A 25,159-nucleotide genomic window follows, 5' to 3' on the forward strand; every position below is an offset into this window, starting at 1 on the left:
ATATTTTTTTTTCACGAAATATGTTTTTAGTTTTTTGGAACACATTTCATTTAGTATAACAAAATTCCAGTGAACACACCTAGTTACGATAGAATAAGTAAAATCCATCGATAAATGAAAAAGTTACAGCCTCTCAAAGTGGCCTGCGATTTGATTGACCCCAAGGTACAGATAAAGGGTTAACCCGTAAAGTACCAGGACGAACGATTTTTTTTCAACAAACTCGTTCTCAGCAATGCCTCATCCGATTTTCATAAACTTGGATTTTTATTCAAGGGGAATAGTTGAACTAACGCCCCTAACCACCTCCATAGAACCCTCCTTGTTTTTGGGAGATATTAAAATGTCTGTGTTTTTTTTTTGTACTTTTTTAACCAGTTTGACCAAATGTTTTAAATTTTCACGCGAATCGGTTGTCTAGTGCAGCAAATGATATCAGATAGATGAAATATGATTAGTAATACTGGATTTAGATATTTCCATAACGTACGGCTAGGATATTATCGGTTCCGAGAGTCCCGAAAATCGGTTCTGTAGGACATAGGCAAAAGTATCTTGTGGTATGTCAAATCATGTCAAAAAGGTAGAATCAAGTGAATGAAGATGATTTGAGATGATTTTGGCCAGTTTGGCATCGGTTTCGGAACGCGGATCTGTGAATTCCGGTGAACGGTATGTTGGAATATAATAACATTGAGGTTATGATATCATATTATACCAAAATGACAAGCTATGATCAATGAAATCAGGTTGTAGTGTATCTGATGACATATGGGCACATTGGCATCGGTTCCGGGAAATCCGGTTTCATACCCCACAGTAACATTCGCGGTATAATAATCATTTAGCATATCAAATCATGTTAGCATGATAAGATAAGGTCAATAAAGATTATTTGTAATGATTCCTTTGGCATATGGTCACATTGGCATCGGTTCCGGGATTCCGGAATTCCATTTCATAGGTTCCGCAATACGATACGGTAAGGTATAATCATATCCATGAAAACCATATCATGTGGTGGTTCCAATCACGACAAAAAAGGAAATATGCCTAATGAAAACAGTTTGAGATGACACATGACCACATTGTCATCAGTTCCTGTTATCCTGAAACCCAGTTCTTAAGGCCATAGTCATATTTGAGGCTTAATCATACTGCATATCAAATCATAGGATATGGCCATGAACGATTATTTCAAATAATGTCATTGTCATATTGGCATCTGTTCCAATGCCTCCAGTATCTGGTTCCGTAAATTCTGGATTATGACTAAGAATGATATATTCGAAGCTACTTTATATCGTGGTACGTAAAATCATGCATGTTCAACCGAGATGAATATTATAATGCAAACAAAACATAAGTATGAGGACAGTAGCCACCATCCAGAATCTGACCCTGGTGCTCCGGAAGTAATTATAAACTAACGGTCCTAGCTGCCCCGTAACGTGGATAGATCACCTTTTTGTGGTACGTTACGAGATATAAGATCTACCACCGATTCCTAGTCTTGACTACTTAAAATTAGGGGAACATTATTTTTCAGTAATCAAAAGAACACATCTTACTCCTTGTTACTTTTTACGCCTTGTTGACAGTGACATGGCTTGGCTTTGTCAACCGAGGATGATCTTGAAACAAGCAGAAAAATGAGCAAGTTAGTCTTCATCTATGTGATTCCTAATCTTCTATTCGTTGTTCTCTAGTTTGAAGTGGTTAAGACTAGGATTCTGATGTATGGTCATTATCGGTGTCATTGTTTTTTTTTTGCTAAGGAATCCAATTTTAATTGACAAAGGGGCACTTTGGAGGGTGTTCCAACATGTAATTGGATGTAATATTAAAATTTATGTTTTGCTGTGTATAAATAGTGAGAGCTTTCAATTATAGTCGGATCCCTGCGATAATTGCAAGAATGACAACTGTAAAAAAATCGAATACTTCATCATCTCTCAATAGTGATGGAGTAATAGGACATTCCCTAAACTAGGGACACGGGATATACTACGATAGATAAAATTACTGGTCGCAGTGGTGTTAGGTCCCGTAAAAAACGGTCCTAGCTAAAATATTCCGGAAATTTGGATCTGATGCAGGTTCTCATGAAATCATTCTGGACTTATGATCCTGGCTAAAATATTCCATAGAGTGCGGCACTCCCACCCACTACAGCAAAGTCAAGTAAATATTACAATTCTAATGAAACATGATGCTGAGGTCAATCCATCGGATGACACACAATTATGATAAACAGTCTCCTGCTGTAAATTCTTGAATTGATACCCATATTGCAGGAGTCTCTTCCCAAACACTTATATGGCCACTAGAGGCCCTACGGGAACCTGCGCCGGAATGGCCGTTCCGGGGACAATCCATCGGATGATCACAAAATTATGATAAACAGTCTCCTGCTGTAAATTCATGAATTTTGATACCCATATTGTAATGGTTTCTTCTATGGCCACTAGAGGCCCTACGGGAACATAATACGGAATGGCCGTCCCGTGGACAATCCATCGGATGTGTGTGTGTGTATTCCCTCTAATCCCCACTGGCCGGCAGTGTTATTATGGAAGAACTCTCTCTACAATGTCACATTTATGGTCATTGTAGACAGCTTTAGTCCGGGAGTTAGAAGGTGATAGCTCTATTGCAGATCCAGTAGCCCATTTCAGAATGTCTGGAGAGTCACGCCCATTCCGAGGTTACTTTCACTCACAATAAGCCCCGCATTTATGCATCACCGTTATCAAATGGATATTGGTTATATATACACACTTCCAGGTTCGAAAATATTTTTTTCAAACCTGGCATGTATTTAGTTTGCTTCTTTTAGAATCCCTTGGACTTTTTCTCTAACTCTTCCCGTTTACAATCCATCGGATGATCACAAAATTATGATAAACAGTCTCCTGTTAGAAATTCATGAATTTTGATACCCATATTGCAGGGGTTTCTTCCCAAACACTTCTATGGCCACTAGAGGCCCTACGGGAACCTGCACCAGAAAAGCCATTCCGAGGAGAAACCTTAAACTGGTCCTCAAGTAAGCTGAAATTGTTTTTGAAGGAAATGCTGAAACTGAGCAATTCTCTACAGATTGACGAATTTTTTAATTTTTTTTAATTTGTCGGCTCCGATTTTGATGAAAATTTGCACAGTTGTTCTTTTTTAGTAAAGATGCCAATTTGTGTTATCAGTTCTTCAAATTGAATCACGACTACTTTTCTACACAGATAAAAATTCTTAATTTTAATTGTGATGTAAACATTCAGTCACGTAAACTTAAATTTAATTTCACGCAACCGAGCAACTTGTAAACAATGTTGTTTACAAAGATGGGCTTTTGTATACAATATTTGCTACATTGCATGAAATGTGCCAGAACTTTACATGTATTATAATGTAAACTTATATGATATATGTAAATTTGTAAATTTAAATCAAAGTATGGAATTGAAGCCGAATGGCATTTCTTTGCAACATCACATGGGAAAGGTCCTTGTGACGCTATTAGAGGTACAATAAAACGTATGGCTACTAGAGCAAGTTTGGCCAAAGAACGTGAACATCCAATAAAAAATGCAAGAGAGCTTTATAATTGGGCAAATAATCGAAAAGAAGAAGAATTAACTAAATTATCATTTAGTTTTGCCACAACAGAGGAATACGAATGTATGCCTTCACACCTCAACGAGCGATATAATAATGCAAAAAATAATTCAAGGAACTCAAAAGTTTCATTCTTTCATTCCTGTATCAGAAAATAAAATTAAAGCCAAACGATACTCAAACTGTAATGATAATGATGCCAACATATTCGATGTATTTAAGAAGTGATGTAAATAAAAATAGAAAGTAAGTGTATTACAATGAAAATAAATTATGTATCATTTGTCCATAAGGTTTTCGAATAAAAGAAAAGTAAAAAAGAGCAGATAAATGTATTTTGTGGATTTAAGTTGAGATTTTAAAATAAAAAAGTAGTCGGGATTCGCTATTACAAATTGTAATAGCGAACCCCGACTGCTTTTCCGATAGGGCCTGTGTAGAAAAGCGCTTATAAAATAAACATTTTAATACATTGCAAAAACGGCTTGCTTGATTGCTATGGTGTCTTCGGAAAAGTTGTGCAAAATTAAAATGCAATTCTTGAAAAAATATACATGGTTAAAAAAATGTGTTTTTAATGAAAATGTAAAAATCGTGAAATATTAAAAAAACCATAACTTTTTTGTTTTTGAGTTTACCATCACCAAACTTTGCCAGTTAGTAGCAAACATTATGAGCTTCAATGAGGTTTAAAACGAAAATGTACTTTTTGAGAAATTAACTTTTTTAATAATAAATATAATTTTTTTTCATTGATACAAATGAAATTTTTTACAGTGTATATTTTTTACACAATTGCCAAAATAATATCTACAACTTTTCTCTAGACCCCAAATCAATCGAACAAAGCGTTTCGGCAATATATATTTTTAAACTCATTAGTACTATTTTTACACAGACCCTGTTCAAAAAGTAGTCGTAATTCAATATGAAAAACTAAGAGCACAAAATGGCGCCTTCACTAAAAAGGAACAACTGTGCAAAGTTTCAGCGTAATTGGAAATGATCGGTCAGGATCGATTTGCGAACCTTCGTGGAATGCCTCAACTTTGATATCGATTCATTCAAAATTCTAGCGAAAGTGCCAAGAAAATGCTTGGTTCTGGAACATTATACAGAAAATCCGGATTTCCGGGAACCAGACTATTCCGGATGGACATTGTTGGCAATGTCCAGAAAGAAGATAAGTTTCTGAATCCATTGATCCCAAAAGATTCAGAATCGGTTAAAATTGGCAGCAGTAACAAGCAGTTCAATTTTGTTGGTACCCGGGTACCCTTGTCGAGCTTTTTAAGGGTAAAAATTTTTCACGATCCCCCCTTTCGAAGCCCCTTGCTGCAATATGAAATCTTTCTTCACGAAAAGTTGTCACTCCATGAGTTCTAAGATGTCACTGAATTAATCATTTTGTTCGACCATTTTCCACAGAGATGGCGCTGTTCCGCTGGTAGGAAGAGATAAAAATCCCCATATAGAAATTGAGAGAAGTGCGAATAATTTGCCTCCGGTGCATATTCAGGTCAAAAAAAGTGAACGACAACCTAAAGAAATTAGTCAGGGGCTTTGTCGTTCAGTTTTTTCCCGGAAATTAATGCTCAACAAGCTACAATTAAATAAAAATGATTTTTCCTCATACAATTTTACCTGCTTTACTACCAGTCCCCAGAGAGCCAAAAAATTCAAATTTGAGAGAGAAATTCACATGCCATGTATTTTGCTGACACTCGATTTGTGATTTCCCTTTCACAGATTACAAAATAGAGTACCTGACACTACAAAACATATCTGGTACCTCTATATATGCATTTGCTTTAACATTTGAAGTCCCTCCTTTTGTACATATTCTGCGCAAAAGATACTTTATGCTCCGCCCCATACATAAAATTCGGCGGGAAATTCTGTGAGGGGTGAGCTATTTTGTGTGCAGAATGTGTAAAAAAGGAGGGACTTCGAATAATAATCTAAATGCATATATAGAGGTACCAGACATGTTTTGCACTGCAGTGTCCTCTGTGAACAATTATAGGAAAACAGATTGTGCCTAGTTTCCGACAGATGTCACCGCAAACACCAGATGGGACATCTGATGGAACATGAATGCAGAAGCTTGACAAAATGATCAATTCTGGTTTCCTGTCGTGAAAATAACTTCATAATTTATTAACTTGAAATCTGAAAGAAAAGATACCCGGGTACCCTGTCGATCACATAAGGGTTAAACAAGCGATTTTTATGGAACATTTCCTCTTAGTTATTGACACATTTCATGTTTTTTTATTTGTGCATTTCATATTATTAAGGAGTATTTAATCATTAAATCATCTTTTGATTTTTAAGGGTGCATTTTATTGCTTCTATTGGTTCAAAATATGGGCTGCCATTTAATCAATAAAACGATTTTTTTCTAAGATTTTTGCTTTTACGAAGAATGTATTTCAATGAATTACACAATTAAATATAAATCAACCACCATACGACAGCATTTTAAAACGTTTCCTAGTGCTGGATGCACAAAACGAAGCAATTTTACTCTTATGGCGAGTAGATATTTAATTTTTTTGAGTATTTTTAGATGAATTCAGTGGAAACGTATGATTTTTGCACGTATTTTTAAGATTTAAATATTAAAAAGGGAACACCCTAATGAAAAATAAGTGAACCACCCTAGTGAAACATCACGTATTAGATGCTGGTGATGGTTTAAATGGTATACAAGTAATTTGGAGATAGTTGTGAATAGTTTTAGAAGCCAATTGGTCAATGTTCCCTATCCTGCCTCCCACTAACGTCCCAGAAGGTCGATTTATGGCAAAAAAAAATTCAAGCATCGTTGATTTTTCGGTTTAAAAAAAAAAACTCAAACTTCGTGGATTTTTTTCTGGTTTAGCACAAATTTTGGCAAAGGGTCTTATTTCAATATAATAAATTTAATAAATTTAATTATACATCCATTTCTGTAATGTCGGCCTACATGTCCCTAATTTGGGCCCATACATTAATTCAGCAATCGACTAAATTTTCAATAGCAACCAAAAATATCCATTAGTACCGTCCCAATGACGCGTTCATCTAGATAAAATAGATAAATAGCAGATTTTTAGCGATGGGCCCAATCTTAGATCCATAGGCCAACTTAAGAACAAGGTTGCAAAGACTCATTTCAGCTAAAATAATGTTTTTCGGAATAATAAAACCAATAGATGGTATGATGGCATGTTTTATTTGTAACTTACAAGAAGAGGTTACAAAGTATGCGTTGGAAACATAAAACCTGTAAATTTTGCTTTCTTTGAGTCACAATCAGCGATTTGCTGATCGCTGAGTGAGTGAGTGAGTGAGTGAGTGAGTTTGTGAAAAATCGCTGATTGTGACTCTCATGAAGTGAAATAAACAGGTTTAATATGTCAAACACATTCTTTGCAACCTCTTCTTGTATCCTACCAATTCAAAATTTGATCATGGCATCTAATTATTTCATAATTTAGAAAAACATTGTTTTAGCTGAAATGAGTCTTTGCAACCTTGCTTAAGAACCATTTCCCCTATATGGTCGGATTTGAAAACTCAAGATGGCCATTGTCATCGGTGCCCTACCCTATAAGGCTTTTAAGTGTCCTTTTTCATCACATCGAGCAGAAACATGCAATTTATCAATGACCTCGACGTTAATTAATCAATGATACGTCAATATGGATATGTTCATCCGCATGCCACAGTCTAATCGAAACATTCAATTTTTTGTTCAAATCCGTTCGTAAATGATAGGTAAAGGGCGGGTTGTACTTATAATGATGGAAATTAGATCTTAACCCTATAAGGCGTTATGAAAAAAAAACCTTAGCAGGTCAACGCATCGATGTTACACTCTGTATAAAACGTTGCTTAACAACCACCATTTTAAAAAAAATATGAACAATAAAACACTAGGATATTGCACACCCAACAAGGCCTAGCAATCGAGTGCCTGATAGCTTATCTATCCGGATGGAATCATTACAAACATCCCTGATCGAATCTAAAATCGATAGCAACAAGTGCGCTGCACTCAAATACTCGTGTTCCGAAGGTTAACCACTCAAGCGAAGAGAGAGAAGTTCTTGTTGTTCGCAAATTTTGGGACCGTCCAGGAAGGGGTGACATGACTTGCAATAAATCGAAATAGCACACACTGCTAAAAAAAAAAACAAAAAAAAACGCACAGGAGATGGAAGTGTGGAAAAGTTCTGCTTTAGTTCGCCACACCGACTGGCTATAAATAATTGTCTGAACGGAAGATTTTACTTATTAAATTCATTTCGATTTATATCATTTTATATCGCAGTTCAGGTTTTCTTGATGGTAAAATAAATTAGTGCCAACTTCATATTTTTTTTATGACGTTGAAATGTTCAGGTCCTTTTGCGTCATCAATTCCGCAAACTTTTCCGTAATTGACGGTGATCGCCAAGGGCATCCGGGGCGAACGAACTGAACCGTTAAAAGTATGATACTTGATTCGAGAAAACTGATGTTATTTACTGTCGAAGTTGTGTTGAATCGAATAGTGTTCTAGTGAATCACATATTTTTATATTCAGAGCTTTATTTTCCATCATCTTACTGCGAGTCACATGTGTTTCACCATCAACCAGTACTAGAGTTGTTGTGTTGAAGAATAGTAGTAAGTGCGCCTGACTGACAGCAGCCGTCATCAGGTAGTCAGTCACACACATGCATCACGCTTGAGTAATCGGACCTCGGAGCCGACCTCTCGGCTCTCATCCGAACGCGCCCAGGCCAAACAGTGCAGAAATGTATCGGTTATGTAAAAATTGCAAACATCTACTGCACACCACCACCACTATCATCCTCGCCACTCGCTGCCACATGCTAACTAGCAATGACAACAATCCAGCTGCTCAACCCTGCTGATGATGTTGACGAAAGTGGTCGTACTATGAGCTATGTACAAACCAAGAGCCGTTCGCAGCTAGAAGTGTCACTTTCAGACGCCAAAAGCCGGCAAATGATTTCAAATTCAGTACCCCCTGGAATTATTTGGCTGTGGGTCGAAATTCTACCTACAACTGGTGAATGAAGCAGGTATATTAGTATGCGTACCTGCTTTTGTAGAAGATTTTGTTTGTTCAGATCAGCTGATTTTAGACAACCTGTTGACTGGTTTTGGTTTCGTATTGCATTTTATTCATTACAATTTCACAACTCCATTAGAAGATTGAACACCCAACCGGATATGGTAGGAATCTCTTACTACATTGTATAAAAGATTTACAAGATTTGTAATAAATGACAATACGTTGGCTATGTTTATAAACTAAGAAGATTTTCCAAGTAAACTGATTCATTCTTTGCGGAATCAAAATTTTTGATTTCATACAACTTGTCCAAGAATTCAAAAACATGAGGAGACAAATTTTAACACATCAAGAAGATCAGAGTTCATATCATTATCATCCCAAATTCACCCGTCTAGTATTTACAACCAGAATCAACACACTTGTCCCGCGAACAACTGAAACCCGAGCACCGACTTCAATGAGCCAACCAAATGTATTAAATCATAAGCCACATTAATTGCCAGCTCTAGCTACCTATTGTAACAAATTTAATTTTCTTCTTCTACAGCGCCAACGGCACGGCGACGACGACGACAACGACGACGACGACGACGCCGCAGTGGTGGCAGCAGCAACAGTAGCACTTCAACGCCCCCAGCTCGCACTACCCCACGGACACCGTCTCGTTGTACCGGCCCTCTCGTAGGGGAAAAACCAAACTAGTGTCGGAATCGTCGTGATTACTGTAGTTTTTGTGAGAAATGCCAAGCCGAAGAAAACCGCTGCAATTATAACCTCTCCCAATACTCGAGTGATTAAGTGAAGAAAGAGTTGAAAGTGTAACCAGTGCAACACGACACACGAAGTGAAGGAAATTTCTCGAAACCGCGTAACGGTCCGTTCGTTAGTTACCAAAAGTGTGCCCCCATACACGTAAGTGGGCAGGCGCTTTTGGTTGACCCATCGTCGAAATCTCTCGACGGGTTGGGCGGCGCTGTGCTGCTAACTAGTGTAATACCGAAATTACACACACTCACCTGCTCTCCTATTTGGTCAGCGGAGGGTGAAAGATCGAGAGTGGGGGAAAACAGGTTAAAAAGGTGCAGACGGTGCAGAAGAAACAAAAAACAAAAACAAACGCGCAATGACCGTGGCATCGTATCAGGATGGTGCAGCGGCGGCAGCGTCCAAACAGCAGCAACCGGCACTGGATGCAACCGTCGCCACCAGTCCGGCACAAGTCGAGCAGAAATTGACCGAGATTCAGCAGTTTTACGAGCGGACCAGTGTTTTCATCACCGGAGGAACTGGATTTTTGGGGAAAAGTAAGTATAGGATGAGGATTTTTCCGTCATAGTAGATCAGGATTATCGAAATGACATAATTTGTATTTGACGATATTATCACCGTTGGGCAGGGTGGCCAGTGAAATTTCATATAGCAATTCACCCCAGACAAAAATTGCAATTCTGTTCTAATTGATCAAGGATCAATTCTCTTCAGAATTCTCAAAAAAAATGCTTCTTGAAACTATCCTTGGAATTCCCTTGAGTCTCTTTCCAGGATTCCATCGCAATTATACTCAAAAAATTCTATTTGATTGGTTTTCTTCTCGAAATTACCTTGGAACTAGCCCTTAAAAACACTCATAATTATCTCCTCAGAATTTCTTTGGAATTTGACCCAGAATTATTTTAAAACTATCATTAGAATTCAATAACCTTTTGAGTTCTTCTGGTAATTTCCTTTGAATCACCCATCAGAACCCCCTTGAAAATTTTCTTCGAAAGTATTAGGAAAGCATGCTCATTCAAATTGGACCTTGAATATTCTTCATAGTCTTCATGCAATTCTCCTTAGAACTATTCTATAACATTCCCCAGAAAACCATTTCCCATAAAAGTATGCCATGTATTAGATTGACTATTTTTGTTTATTATAGTCACTCAATAGTAAAAAAAAAAGAAAAGTGAAAATTACTAATTTCATCATCTTTTCTGGGGAATGGTACATTCTGGGGAATGGTACATTCTGGGGAATGGTACAATCTGGGGAATGCATTTCTGGAGGATGGCGCACTCTGGGGATTGGTTTTCTGGGGAATGTTATAGAATCCCTTAAAACTATTTAAAATTATACTTAGAACACTCCTAGAAATTCATCTGGAATTAATTGTCTACCGATGTACTGTACTGTACTGTGGCATTGATGGCCTTTCGCTCATTTTCAACTTCTATATAATTTTCACACTGCCGCACAGTGTAACGAAATTAAAAAATAGTGGGACATGGCCATTTGCGACGAAACTATTGAGTGCAGAATTTTGATGTCTTTTAGAATGTTTCTTCGTTTTTTGAGAACTTTAATTGAGAAGTGAACATTTTGGATTCAGGGGGGTATACATTAAGATAAAAAAAAAACGTTTTGATGTCTTGTTGAAATTGATGAACATCGTTGAAAACATTATAGCTGAAGTCATTTTAAGAAACTTTGTCCAAGACGTCAATTTCCTATCTCTCAAGTGGACGAAGTTATAGGGTGAAAATGTAGTACTAACGCTAGTACCCCCTTAAAAATCTTTTTTTTACCATAACTTTTTAATTTGAATTTTTTTAATTTTTTCAATGTTCTACAAAGTTTTTAACAATTTGGGTTTAATAAGGGTTCTGTAGACCATGACTTAGACTTGTAGAGTACTTAAAAACCTCAATAAAACTTGCAATGTTGCTCACGATAATAACTGATAACCTAATTAGTCGAGGTTGGTAGCTAAATTAGTTATGCGATAACAACTGTAAAAAAAATATATAAGGAATAACAAGACTGTCCAGTCGCATGGGAGTAGTGAGCAAAAACCCAAAGGTTGATAACTTAAAAAAATAAAGCTCAAAAGCAAAAAAAAACACATCGCTGATTATGAAAAAATCCTATTGCAGCCTCTGTCCTACCATAAACCATACAAACCTGCAAACCATAAAAAAACAAATACGATCAAAATTGTTCAATGCAAAATCCCATTTTTTTTTCATATAATTATATTTTTAAAAATAATTAATTACCTTTCATTTGAAATTTTGACTTAGAGGTTCAAAAGTTATGAATTTTCCAAAAGTCCTTTTTTTTAAATCGACATGAAAATGGTCACCGTAATTACAAAATAAAAAATACAGGTTTAATATTTTGCGAATACTATTGAACATGTATTGTCTATTTGAACAACTTTGCTCAAGACATAAAGGTTCTATTTTTTCTCAATCCTGAGATATCGATAGAAGAAGTCTATCTATACATTGGTGCCACCTAGTGAGTTTATTTGCACTCAAAAGCCACCTAGGGAGTCAATTCCCAACTATACTATAGTTGGGATTTGACCCACCAGGTGGCGTCTGGTGCTACTATACGGGTCTCGTACAACTGAACAAATTGGCTGAAAACATGAATCTTCTACCTGGTATCGATCTTGATTTATCACTGAAAGAAGTTTATTTGCACTCTGGCGCTATCTAGTGAGTTAATTTACAACCAAACAATCACTACTGAACGGGTCTTGTCCAATTGAGCAGCTTGGTTGAAAACATGAAAGTTCTATCTGGTCTTGATTTTGATATATCAATAGAAGAAGTGAGTGTACACTCTGGCGCCACGGAGTGAATCAATTCCCAGCTAAACTAATCATTACTGAATGAGTTTCTTCCAATTAAATAACTTTGCTGAAGACACGAAGCTTCTATCTGGTATCCATTCTGAGATATCTATAGAAGAAGTTTATTTGCACTCGGGCGCCGCCTAGTGAGTTTATTTGCACTCGGTCGCTACCTACACACTTGGATTATTTTACCGAAATCTGTGAAATTTACCGAAATTTCAACAGCTGAACGTTCGTTAAACAGTTCGGTGATTTTTCACAGATTTCCTGTAATTTTTCACAGATATTCGGTGAAAAAATACAGAAAATATGTGAAAAATCACCGAACTGTTAACTGAACGTTCAGCTGTTGAGATTTCGGTAAAATTTCACAGATTTCGGTGAAATAATCTAAGTGTGTAGTGAGTCAGTTCCATACTAGGTACTACTAAACGGGTTTCGTCCACTTGAACAACCTTGCTCAAAACAGGAAACTTCTATCTGATTTCAATCCTGAGATATAAATTTAAGAAGTTTATTTGCACTTTAGAGCCACCTAGTGAAGTAATTCTGAACCAAACTAGTCACTGCCACATGAACATTGTCCGACTGAACAACTATGCTGTAGACTGCATCTTTCTATGTGGTATAGTTCAATACCTAAAATTAGAATTATTCGCGATGCACTCAGTACTGCTTACGTGACTTTTTTTGACGCTCCCGCTAAAAGGTTAACGGGCTTTTCAGGTAATATATATTTTATAAGTTCGCTGATTTTTTATTCATTAGTATCAGCTAAATTATCCGATATCCTGAGTGCTTGGCACATCAGCATTCATTTGGGCCTAACATATTACAGTGTAACACATTTCTTCAAATTTTCTTTAGAAGCGACAAAAGGAGGTCGAAGGAACAGAATCTTCTTCTTTCCTTTTTTTTATTAGAGTCACTTTAACACTCTTGGGTCATTCGTGACTTGTCCGGAGGTGAGATTTGAACTCGTGACTTTGGCGTGAGAGGTATGGATGTTAACCACTACGCCGGGGTCGCCCCCACATCGATTGCCATCCATTGACGGCAATCGAATGTGCAGGAAGGCAGCGTCCACACCTGCGTAGGATATCGCACCCATTCATCAACACCCATTGGCCGGGACCAACGGATTTACTACCGTGACTTAGACGTGACCAGACATTACGTATTAGGATTTTTCTTGAGATACCTTATTTTCTAAATCGGTGTGAGGTAAGCTGATGGAAAACACATTTTATGAATATATCCAATATGACGGCCAAATTCAGTATGGCCGCCAACATTTTTGAACATACCATACAGAAGCCGTAAATTTGCCATTTACTATGGTACGTAAACATAAGGGAGTTTCTTGAGAATTTTCAAAGATGTAATTATTTACATGAATCAAGAATATGCAAAAATTGCGCACTTTTGAAAACTATTGGAACCCTCTAGTTACAAATCCATCAATTTGACCTTTGTCGATCGATTTTTTGAGCTTGAGCTTGGATGACCGTACATTTCAGTAGTTCTGGCAGGCTTGGTTCCACTCACTTGCTATAAAAACATGTTTTTCTGAATTTTGAAATCATTAGATGTTTTAATGATATTTTGTACTTGTTAGATACAAGAAGAGGTTGAAAGACTAGTGTTTGACACATAAAAGCTGTCAAATTTGCTTTCAGATAGTCACAATAAACGGTTTTACGACTCGCGAGTGCTCACTCTGAGTGAACGCTCACGAATCATAAGATCGCTGATTGTAACACTCTGATAGCGAAATTGACAGATTTTATGTGTCAAACACTTGCCCTTCAACCTCTTCTTCTATCTAACAAGTACAAAATATCATTATAACATCTAATGATTTCAAAATTCAGGAAATCATTTTTTATAGCAAGTGAGTGGAAGCAACCCTGGTTGCTGCTCCATGATTGCTAAGATCCAGCAAAATTGCACGTAGATCCAAACGAATGGGCCTGGGGTGAGCTAACCATTCTCTATGTACACCAGACTGATGCAAAATTTGACTTTTTCGCTCCACAGTGCTTAAATGGTTTCAAATCAGGTCCTGATTAGCCTCCCAAAGTTACAACTCATTTGGTTAGAAACAGACTTCGCACAAGCCATTTGAAGTTTACATGTAAATTACTATGGGAAATCTCATCTTTTTGTTCATTGCCTTCTAGTCTTTTTCCAAGCGCTGCGAAACAGTTCTATAGCCATTCTTATAGAAAATTTTCTCAGGTACAACTTTGCGGAAAAAGTTATTAATTATTTAAGAGATTAGTAAACTTATGACATGATTAAGCAGCTGCTCTGTAGGCAACACTGTATTTTGCAGTGTGACATAGTAGTCATGATTTTTGTGTCCTATTCAACGCCCCAGAAACACCAATGTTGCCTGCTGAGCAGTTAATTGAGCATGATCATAAGACATCAGCGCATTGAACCATTGATAAATTCCGATCCTTGCATTTAATCAAAAAGGGGTCTTCAGCAAAGTTGTAGCTAGGGTTCAAATTTTGAGAGGTTAGTCAGGATCCGATTTGGAATCGTTTAAGTATTGTGGAGCGAAAATTTCAAATTTTGCATCACTCTAATGTACACGTTTCGAAGGTTCAATAACAGCGCTGGCCACGTTTTTACGGTCATCGGAGGAAGGGAAGAATTGTTAGTTTGGAATCCGTTGTTACTAGGGACTGAATACACCTCTGTATCTCCATCGTTGTCACAGGAGGGACGTTTTGTTTATAGGGAGGGTAAATGAGATCTGGAATCACTTTGGAAAGTGATGCAATCTTTTAAAGTCTGACAAGAACATTGTGCAATCCTACGGGCTCAATTGTGTAAGGTGCTTGGGATTAAACCCATTAATTTCTGCTCAGTGAGCAAACACGGCTACAATTAGGCCACTGGACCCACTTTATCACATTTTCTACGAACCCAAACTAATACGACCGACAATCCTTTAATCCCAACAATATAAAGCGTTCTAATTTATCTAAGAGCACACGATTAATTTAAAAAAAATCACTTGGAATTCTCCTCAGTACTCTCTAGAAATGCTTCTTGAAACTATCCTTGGAAATTCCTTGAGTCTTTTCTCAGAATTCCTTCACAATAATAACCGAAAAAATTGATTTCATTGGTATTCTTCACCTTGGAGCTAACCCTTAAGAGAACGCTAATAATTATCATGAGAATTTCTTTGGAATTATTTTGAAACTATCTTTAGACTTCAATACCCTTTGAGTTGATCTAGTAATTTCAGGGGGCAACTAAAATTAACAAATTTGATTTCCGGTTATTTCAGGGTGCCCTATGTATTGCTCCCGTTTTCATATAGATAACTAAATACAACTACTACTAAATACAAACAGCTACATTTTATTTAAAATGCAGAAAACCGGAGAAAACCCTCACCTTAACCACTATTTTGAAAATACAAAATAAATTATCACAATTTCGAAGATGGGTTTGAAGAAGAGATAAAGGGTGATACGGTCAAAATTTGGTCAATATCAACATGACGTATTTCTTTCAATTTTGCATTTAAAAAACCTGAACACCCCTCATTTTGAAGGTGTGTGTGTGTAGAATGTTGCTCCTATTTTGATTTTGGAATTCACTCTTCAGTTGTCAAAATGCCGCCCAAGCAAGAAGAGCAGCGTATCAAAATTTTGCTCGCGCATCGCGAAAATCCGAGCTACTCGCACGCAAAGTTGGCAAAATCGCTAAAAGTTGCCAAATCAACCGTTACAAATGTAATTAAAGTGTTTGGGGAACGTTTGTCGACAGCCAGGAAGTCTGGATCGGGGGAAAATCGAAAACCGGAAGCCGCTGAGACGACAAAGAGAGTTGCCGGTAGTTTCAAGCGAAACCCTAACCTCTCTCTCCGAGATGCCGCAAATAAGCTGGGTGTATCGTCTACAACCGTGCATCGAGCCAAAAAACGAGCCGGACTATCGACTTACAAGAAGGTAGTGACTCCAAATCGCGATGATAAACAAAATACGACGGCCAAAGCGCGATCCCGGAGGCTGTACACGACGATGCTGACGAAGTTTGACTGCGTGGTAATGGACGACGAAACCTACGTCAAAGCCGACTACAAGCAGCTTCCGGGACAGGAGTTTTATACGGCAAAAGGAAGGGGAAAGGTAGCAGATGTTTTCAAGCACATGAAACTGTCAAAGTTCGCAAAGAAATATCTGGTTTGGCAAGCCATCTGTACCTGTGGCTTGAAAAGCAGCATTTTCATAGCTTCCGGGACTGTCAACCAAGAAATTTACGTGAAAGAGTGTTTGAATAAACGTCTGCTGCCTTTCCTGAAGAAACACGGTTGTTCCGTACTGTTTTGGCCGGATTTGGCATCTTGCCATTACGGTAAAAAGGCCATGGAGTGGTACGCCGCCAACAACGTGCAGGTGGTTCCCAAGGACAAGAACCCTCCCAACACGCCAGAGCTCCGCCCAATTGAGAAATACTGGGCTATTGTCAAGCGGAACCTAAAGAAGACCAAAAAAACTGCTAAGGGCGAGCAGCAGTTCAAGGCAAACTGGCTTTCTGCGGCGAAGAAGGTGGACAAGGTGGCTGTACAAAATCTGATGGCAGGGGTCAAGCGTAAGGCCTGGCAATTCGGATTTGGAAAAGCGGAAGCCTAACTGAATATTTTTCCTGAATTTTATACTAATTGAACTTGAAAAAGAAATTTAATTTGATTTTTTAAATAAACGATTTCACCGATTTACACGCGTTTTCCCTTGACCAAATTTTGACCGTATCACCCTTTAGGTGATCCGCTTCCGAGCTGTACTAAAGACCCGATTCACTATAGTGAGCTGATGACCCGCGGTTAATTTTTGAGGAACCGCAGCTCATCAGCTCACTGATATCACAAGTCTGAACCATTCAATGCATCACTTATAGCGGAACCAAAAAAAAAACAACTCTTTACTCCACTTACGCATTGCCTTCGATAGCATACACGTTAAAAGCAAACTTCCAAGCGGCTATATGAGAGAGAGAGAGACATATGTACATGTGTTACACGATGTTAAATTTCTACTGGTAGTATCCAATCTATTTACGTATCCGGCTCTTATTGCTGATGTTATTACTCCAGCATATCCCTAATAAACAAATACCATAAATGAACTGTATCCCGGATTGGTAAACTAAATATCCCACAAATGGTTTGGATGATACCCCGCACACGTCGTTAAGCTCTTTTTTATTGTCAACTCTCCTCCCATCATTCTCTGGGGGAGCGGAATTTCCGCACATAAGCAAACAACCGAAAAGCAAAATGCAGCTCATAGCTCAGCTCCGGATCCTAATCATCGACCCGAAGATTAACTGGGAGCTGTTTAGAATGACAGCTCTCGGATCCGTCCTGCCATCGGATCCTTCCAGCTCTTCAGATCTTTTTCTCTCTCGATTCTTCACGATTCAGCTCCAGATCCGGAATTGAGCTGATGATCTGGAGCTGAAGCCGAGAGTTAACATCAGCAATAAAATCTGTATGTAGACTGGATTGCATATCATGAGAAAAGGCGTAAGATCATGTGACATGATGTCAATCATATCATCGCGTGTGATATAACTAAGTGTACACGAAGACAAAAGAACGTAACAATTCCATAAGAAACACTTATGAATTTTAGCCACAAGAAATCAGTATGAATTTCATTGATTTGCCTAATGAAAAATAATGTTGCCAAAACAATAATAAACAAGAGCAGAATGGAATCGAACCATGGACGTTAAGATTACGGAGATCGTGTGTTGACCACTCGTCTTTCTACGCTTAGGAAAATAGAAAGGCTAAAGGCGTATAAAAGCTACGTTATGTTAGACGAAAATCTTTCATAAGTTGCGCTTATGAAATTCATATTTGTCGTTCATAAGTCGAGTCTTATGAAATTCTTAAGTCTATTTGCCTCAGTGTAGGTCTCTGGCATACATTATTTGCTTTTACTTAGAAATACTCAGAGGAAGAGATGGGCGGAGAGAATGTGTTGAGCCAAATGAACTGTCAAAATCTGAGCCAATCGAACATTCGAATTAGATTTTTTCCGAGGATTTCTTATTCTTACTAGAATAAATTTGAGAGTATTGCAATCGAACAGAAATTCAATCACCTTTATGTTTTGTGTGCTTCTCAAATTCAACTAGTTTTTGGAACCAAAAACAATATCCCAACTCTATTGATTAATTGATCTTCGTTGGTTAATGAATGGCACAAAGAAATGTGCAAAATATTGCGATGCAATCGATTATTATTTTGCACGTAAATCGAATCAAAACTAAAAGTCATTTGAAATGCTAGCTTCTAGCAAGGGTTGCAAGATAATTTAGGAAGAAATCCCTGCTGCCAAATTGTATTTTGTTTTCTCCGCCTATCTCTCCCTCCGAGTATTTCTACTTACTTTTACTAATGTATGCGCATTTTAGTTTACGCGATGGTTGTTCAGTTGTTGCGCTACACCATATGAAAATTTCATGTTAATCACTGCGATATAGAGCGCACACGAAATTAACTTTAAATTTGGAGTAATTTTACACGATATTTCATGTAGATATAAGCAAAATATCTCATAAATCTGCCACGTTGTATACAAGCTTGTAATCAATATTAAACGGTAGCTCAATATTAAACGAGGGGAGATTTACGCGCTGGTTAAAATTCAGAACTTTTTTCTGTGTAGTGGCGTTTTCGACTGAAAAGTAGAACCATGTTGTAAGCTACAGTTTTATTGGTTAAGACTATTTCTACGATTTTATGTAGTTTTAAGCTTATATAGCTCCATTGGCACTAAAACCACTTATTTATTTTCCGATTTTGAATTTGTGAGCTGGACGGGTCTAATCCGCTCAGCCAGATGAGCTGTTTGCCCACCTCTAGTTTGAAGATCTCAACACATTGTAAAATTATACGAACATTTGAATATTCAGACTAAAATTTTGTTCGAAGATTACATTTCAATTTTTGTTTTTTTCATTTGTTTTCCGTCGATCTTGTTTTCCGTACTGAGTACCAATGCTACCGACGCCTGCACCCTACCTATCAACCCATCAACTTATGGACCGGGGATAATAAATGTTGAGGAAAGCTAGGGATAATTCTAAAGGAACTCTGGAGAGAATATGCCAATGAAATTTAGCTAGAAATTTCAGGTCATTTTGAGAAGATTCTCATGAAAATTGTAAGGAGAAGTAAAAGTGAATTTCAAGGTTGCTTTGAAGAAAGTATTATGGAGATCATGATTATAATTCCAGGGAACCCTAAAACAAATCAAAAGGAATTTCAGTGACAATTCTGAAATATTAATAATTCCAACGAAATATAGCCCAAAACTTCTTCTTCTTCTTCGCATTTCAAGCTTATTGCATATCGCATATTAGCTTATTGCGTGCTTTCAAGTTAGTGCCCTAGATGCACTTCCACAGTTATTAATTGAGAGCTTTCGATGCCTGCACCATTTTTGCATTGGTATAATTGTGTGGCAAGTCCAATCATACTTCTATGCCTAGGGAAGTCGAGAAATTTTCCAACCCGAAAAATTCCTAGACCGGACCGGGAATTGAACCCAGCCACCTCCAGCATGGTCTTGCTTTGTAGCTCGCCTTTACCGACTGAGCTAAGGGAGGTCCCTTAGTCCCCAACACATTATTTACAAATTGTATGCAAGTATTATAGCTACAAGAGAATTCCTAAGAGAATTTATAAAAATTTTAAAGGAGTTCCAATGAGTTTCCGGTAGGGTTTAGAAAGAATTCTGAGCATATTGTAGAAATATTCAAGGGAATACCAAGGGATCTTCTTATTTTTAGAAGAATTGTTTGGGGTAATCCAAGGAATTTCGGGAGAATACATTTCTTAATTCTAAATGGCATACCAAGAGATCTCCTATGAATATTCCATGCGAATTCTTGAGAAAATTATGCAGATACATTAAACACATTCTCACAAGAATAATTAAATAATGCAAATATTATCCAAGTAAACACTAAACACTTATATATAACACTAAATACTTATAGGTTGCACTCTTTCACCATTACATGCCAATATAATTTCGTATATTCATCATTATAATTAACTTGAACATTTATTTTAGATTTTTCTTAAAGTATGGATTAGTAGACGGCCCACATTTATATGGGAGAAAACTTTTATCATTTTTTTTTCAACGGGCCAACCCCTAGATTTGTGCCATTAGGTGAGAAAACAATTCTCTCAAAATTTCAGCTCATTCGGATGTCACACGAGCTGGCGCTTCTGATTTAAAATTGTCACTTATGATTGTTTTAGACCATCCTAGAATAAAATTTTACACAAAAATAGCAAAAATCAAAAATTTTATTTTGTTTTCCAATTGTGATAATTAAAAAAAAAAGTAAGATTTCTGTCACACTAGAACCAATTTGTATTTGGAATAACCTTTAAATTTTCACCTTCTGCTGAATTTTTGTGAAATTCAATCTACAGTATTGTTGGTATTCTAATGAAACTTCGTACTTCAGTTTATTATATGCATACAATTCTCTTGTTATATTAATTAAAATTCCTTTATAATGAACCTTCGACCAGCTATTGAAGTTTGCTAATTAGTTTTATTGAAAGCTTCCTCAGAACACGTTGGGAGTGAAATTGCAAACCGCGCAAAATATTCCATGCTCTGTTTTACCGATATGAAATGCATCAAATGAAAACAAACATATTGGTGGCTGTTATTCCATCTCCGCCACTCTTACTGTGTGCTCGTAAAGATTTTATTTTATCTTTTCGATTTTACGACTCGAACAGAGGACCAAAGTTTAGTGATTATTTTTGCACGCCTTGGCCGAATAATCAAAATGAGATCGCTTGCTAATATCTAGCTAAATGAGATTAAAGATTACAAGTTGATTACTTTTTGACATTGAGATGCATGTAATGGGGGAAGACGGGACGAAACAAGGCTGGTTTAAATTGGGAAAAACCATATAACAGTTCAATTTGCGATTGTGGCGGCTTGTAATGATGGAATTGAGCTAAACGTGACAAAGAAGAATAATAATGATCCCGCCCGATGTTGTTCAATTCTTCTTCCGGCAAACCACAAAACTCCAACGGCGAAGAGTTGTCGAAACCGAAATCAACCGTAAAATACTTACAGTCGATGCTGAACACCAACGAGAAATCATTCTGATCCTCCGGTTCCGTTAGCCTTAAATTTATGTCCGCCCATTCCATAGAAACTCCTTACGTCACGGCGTTCATTTCCTATTTCTTTGGGACGACCGTTTTCTCATTCAGCGGTGAAGATATTCTACAGTTTCTTTTTCCCTTTTTTCAACACATTGAAAAAAATGTGCTCGACTTGAAATGATAGATCACGGCATTAACTTGGCATTACAGAAAGTTTACAAGCAACGAAAATTCGCAGACTGCAGGGTTATTCGGAGTAACTGTCACCTTTTAAAATGGTTATAACGATTGAACTAAGCATACTTTAATTCAAACCTTTCCCCCTAGCCTTTAATTATCAGCCACATTTGTCACGAAAATGAACCACAGCTAGCATGTACGTTTTAGTTCCAGCACTCCACACACTGGAGTCATGGCGATGCGTCTAAAGGGTGATACGGTCAAAATTTGGTCAAGGGAAAACGCGTGTAAATCGGTGAAATCGTTTATTTAAAAAATCAAATTAAATTTCTTTTTCAAGTTCAATTAGTATAAAATTCAGGAAAAATATTCAGTTAGGCTTCCGCTTTTCCAAATCCGAATTGCCAGGCCTTACGCTTGACCCCTGCCATCAGATTTTGTACAGCCACCTTGTCCACCTTCTTCGCCGCAGAAAGCCAGTTTGCCTTGAACTGCTGCTCGACCTTAGCAGTTTTTTTGGTCTTCTTTAGGTTCCGCTTGACAATAGCCCAGTATTTCTCAATTGGGCGGAGCTCTGGCGTGTTGGGAGGGTTCTTGTCCTTGGGAACCACCTGCACGTTGTTGGCGGCGTACCACTCCATGGCCTTTTTACCGTAATGGCAAGATGCCAAATCCGGCCAAAACAGTACGGAACAACCGTGTTTCTTCAGGAAAGGCAGCAGACGTTTATTCAAACACTCTTTCACGTAAATTTCTTGGTTGACAGTCCCGGAAGCTATGAAAATGCTGCTTTTCAAGCCACAGGTACAGATGGCTTGCCAAACCAGATATTTCTTTGCGAACTTTGACAGTTTCATGTGCTTGAAAACATCTGCTACCTTTCCCCTTCCTTTTGCCGTATAAAACTCCTGTCCCGGAAGCTGCTTGTAGTCGGCTTTGACGTAGGTTTCGTCGTCCATTACCACGCAGTCAAACTTCGTCAGCATCGTCGTGTACAGCCTCCGGGATCGCGCTTTGGCCGTCGTATTTTGTTTATCATCGCGATTTGGAGTCACTACCTTCTTGTAAGTCGATAGTCCGGCTCGTTTTTTGGCTCGATGCACGGTTGTAGACGATACACCCAGCTTATTTGCGGCATCTCGGAGAGAGAGGTTAGGGTTTCGCTTGAAACTACCGGCAACTCTCTTTGTCGTCTCAGCGGCTTCCGGTTTTCGATTTCCCCCCGATCCAGACTTCCTGGCTGTCGACAAACGTTCCCCAAACACTTTAATTACATTTGTAACGGTTGATTTGGCAACTTTTAGCGATTTTGCCAACTTTGCGTGCGAGTAGCTCGGATTTTCGCGATGCGCGAGCAAAATTTTGATACATTGCTCTTCTTGCTTGGACGGCATTTTGACAACTGAAGAGTGAATTCCAAAATCAAAATAGGAGCAACATTCTACACACACACACCTTCAAAATGAGGGGTGTTCAGGTTTTTTAAATGCAAAATTGAAAGAAATACGTCAAGTTGATATTGACCAAATTTTGACCGTATAACCCTTTAAGCTCTGATATTGAACGGATTTTCCACGGATTTTCCATGATTCATTATGTCGAAGAGATTTGAGTTTCATAAAAGATAACACACGAATTTATATAGATTTATGACATTTTCACGTCCATGGCTGCTTGAAATCGAAAACGAATGAAATTTCAAATCCTACTATCAATACGAGCTGGTACTTGTGCACACTTTAGAAGAAAATTACTTGAACTACAGCCATTTTACCCATTGAGATTTGCATATTTGTGAAATCGGTGTAGTCCTGTAGTCCGGGTATAATGAAAGCTCCGTTCGAAAACGAGAGTTAAAGTGCGAGTTGTAATTATTAAGATTGAAATTGAATCTTAACCCTATAAGCCGCTCTGAAAAAAAAAAAAAAAATATTTGCAGGACGTAGACATCAATGCTACACATCTAAATAAAACGGTGCTTAACATCAGTAAAAAAATATGTCGATTATAAAATGGATAATGGACAATATAACCACAGAACAGAAGTGGAACTGTCGAACACTAGCGCCCCTAGTGGTAGAAGGCTGCAGGTAAGATATGCAGCATGCTAAATATTATAGTGTGAGTGCGCATAGAAGCCCGTGTGGAACGCTACCACAACGCATCGCTTGTTGAGCAGAAAAATGAACCACATTTTGATTTATCGATTTATTTGCACTTCCCCTTCTGTTCCCCAACGAGGCCTAGCAATCAAGTGCCTTATTGCTAATCTTTACGGAATAAATAATTACAACCATCGATTCTAAAATCGCTAGCAACAAGTTTGCCGTTCGTAAATACTCGAGTTACAAATGTTAGCAACTCAAACGAACAAAGAAAAGTTCTTGTTGTTCACAAATTTTGAGTGACGTGCCTTGCAATAAATAACACACACTGTTAAAAAAAGCATAGTGTGGACAAGTCCTGCTTTAGTTTGTCACGCTATAAATAACTTTTTAATCTCATTGTCAATTATGGTCGATTTGCAGTTCGGGTTTTCTTGTTGGTAAAATAAATTAGTGCCAACTTTATATTTTTTTTATGACGTTGAAATGTTAAGGTCCTTTGGCATCATAACTTCCGCAAACTTTTCCGTGATTGACCGTGACGGCCAGCGGCATCCGGGGAGAAGGAATTTTTTTTTCCTTGTTTTGTTTTCCGCCGATCTTGTTTAACATGCTGAGCACCAATGCTAGCGACGCCAGGGAGGCAGCTCCAACACCTCCAACCTACCTATCGACCCATCATCAACTCATGAACCGGGGACCAACGGCTTTACTTCCCTTCCGAAGGAAGGCGTGATCAGAGATGTTATATGCCTCAGAACATCCCAGCGGCGCCGACTGGGATTGAACCCAGGCCTGCTGGGGTGAGAGGTAATCACGCTTACCACTACACCACCGGCGCCGCTGAGAAGGAATTGAACCGTTAAAATTATGATTCTTGTTTCAGGAAAACTGATGGCATTGACTGTCGAAGTTGTGTTGAACCGAATAGTGTCCTAGTTAATAACATATTTTTATATTCAGCGGTTTATTTTCCTTAATCTCGGTGCAAGTCACACGTGTTCCACCATCAACCAGTACTAGAGTTGTTGTGTTGAAGAATAGTAGTGAGTGCGCCTGACTGACAGCCGCCGTCATTAGCTAGTCACACACATGCATTACGCTTGAGTAATTGCGCCAGGCCAAACATCTAATGCACAACACCACCACTACCATCCTCGACACTCACTATTTAAGAAGTGAGATCTTAAAAATCGTTAAACTTCCCCGAAAGCATAGACTTGTCTGAAGTTTTCGGTGCGAGTAATTGAAACGGCCCTTAAGATCTCTGAACTTCAATAATGTTCTCTACACTACCCTGAATTTCTAACAACATTCAAAAAGTTCCTGCAATTTGCCTGAAGTTAATTGAAATGCTTGAAGAT

At 37.9% G+C, this 25,159-nt stretch overlaps 2 protein-coding genes across 3 annotated transcripts in view; one reads left to right on the plus strand and one right to left on the minus strand.

Moving 5' to 3' along the window:
• Positions 1–25,159, minus strand: part of LOC135702387 (homologous-pairing protein 2 homolog) — a 369,039-nt gene that overhangs the window by 237,930 nt on the left and 105,950 nt on the right. The window lies entirely within an intron of this gene.
• Positions 9,607–25,159, plus strand: part of wat (waterproof) — a 119,978-nt gene continuing 104,425 nt past the window's right edge. Inside the window, exon 1 of the mRNA XM_065223412.1 lies at positions 9,607–9,996. Coding sequence (XP_065079484.1) covers positions 9,816–9,996 — 181 coding nt within the window. The 5' untranslated portion in view covers positions 9,607–9,815. The remainder of the gene's footprint in view (positions 9,997–25,159) is intronic.

The sequence above is a fragment of the Ochlerotatus camptorhynchus genome, unplaced genomic scaffold, assembly GCF_037179485.1.
Source record: "Ochlerotatus camptorhynchus isolate MF236.1 unplaced genomic scaffold, CSIRO-AGI_Acam_v1.1 ptg000192l, whole genome shotgun sequence".
NCBI lineage: Eukaryota > Metazoa > Arthropoda > Insecta > Diptera > Culicidae > Ochlerotatus > Ochlerotatus camptorhynchus.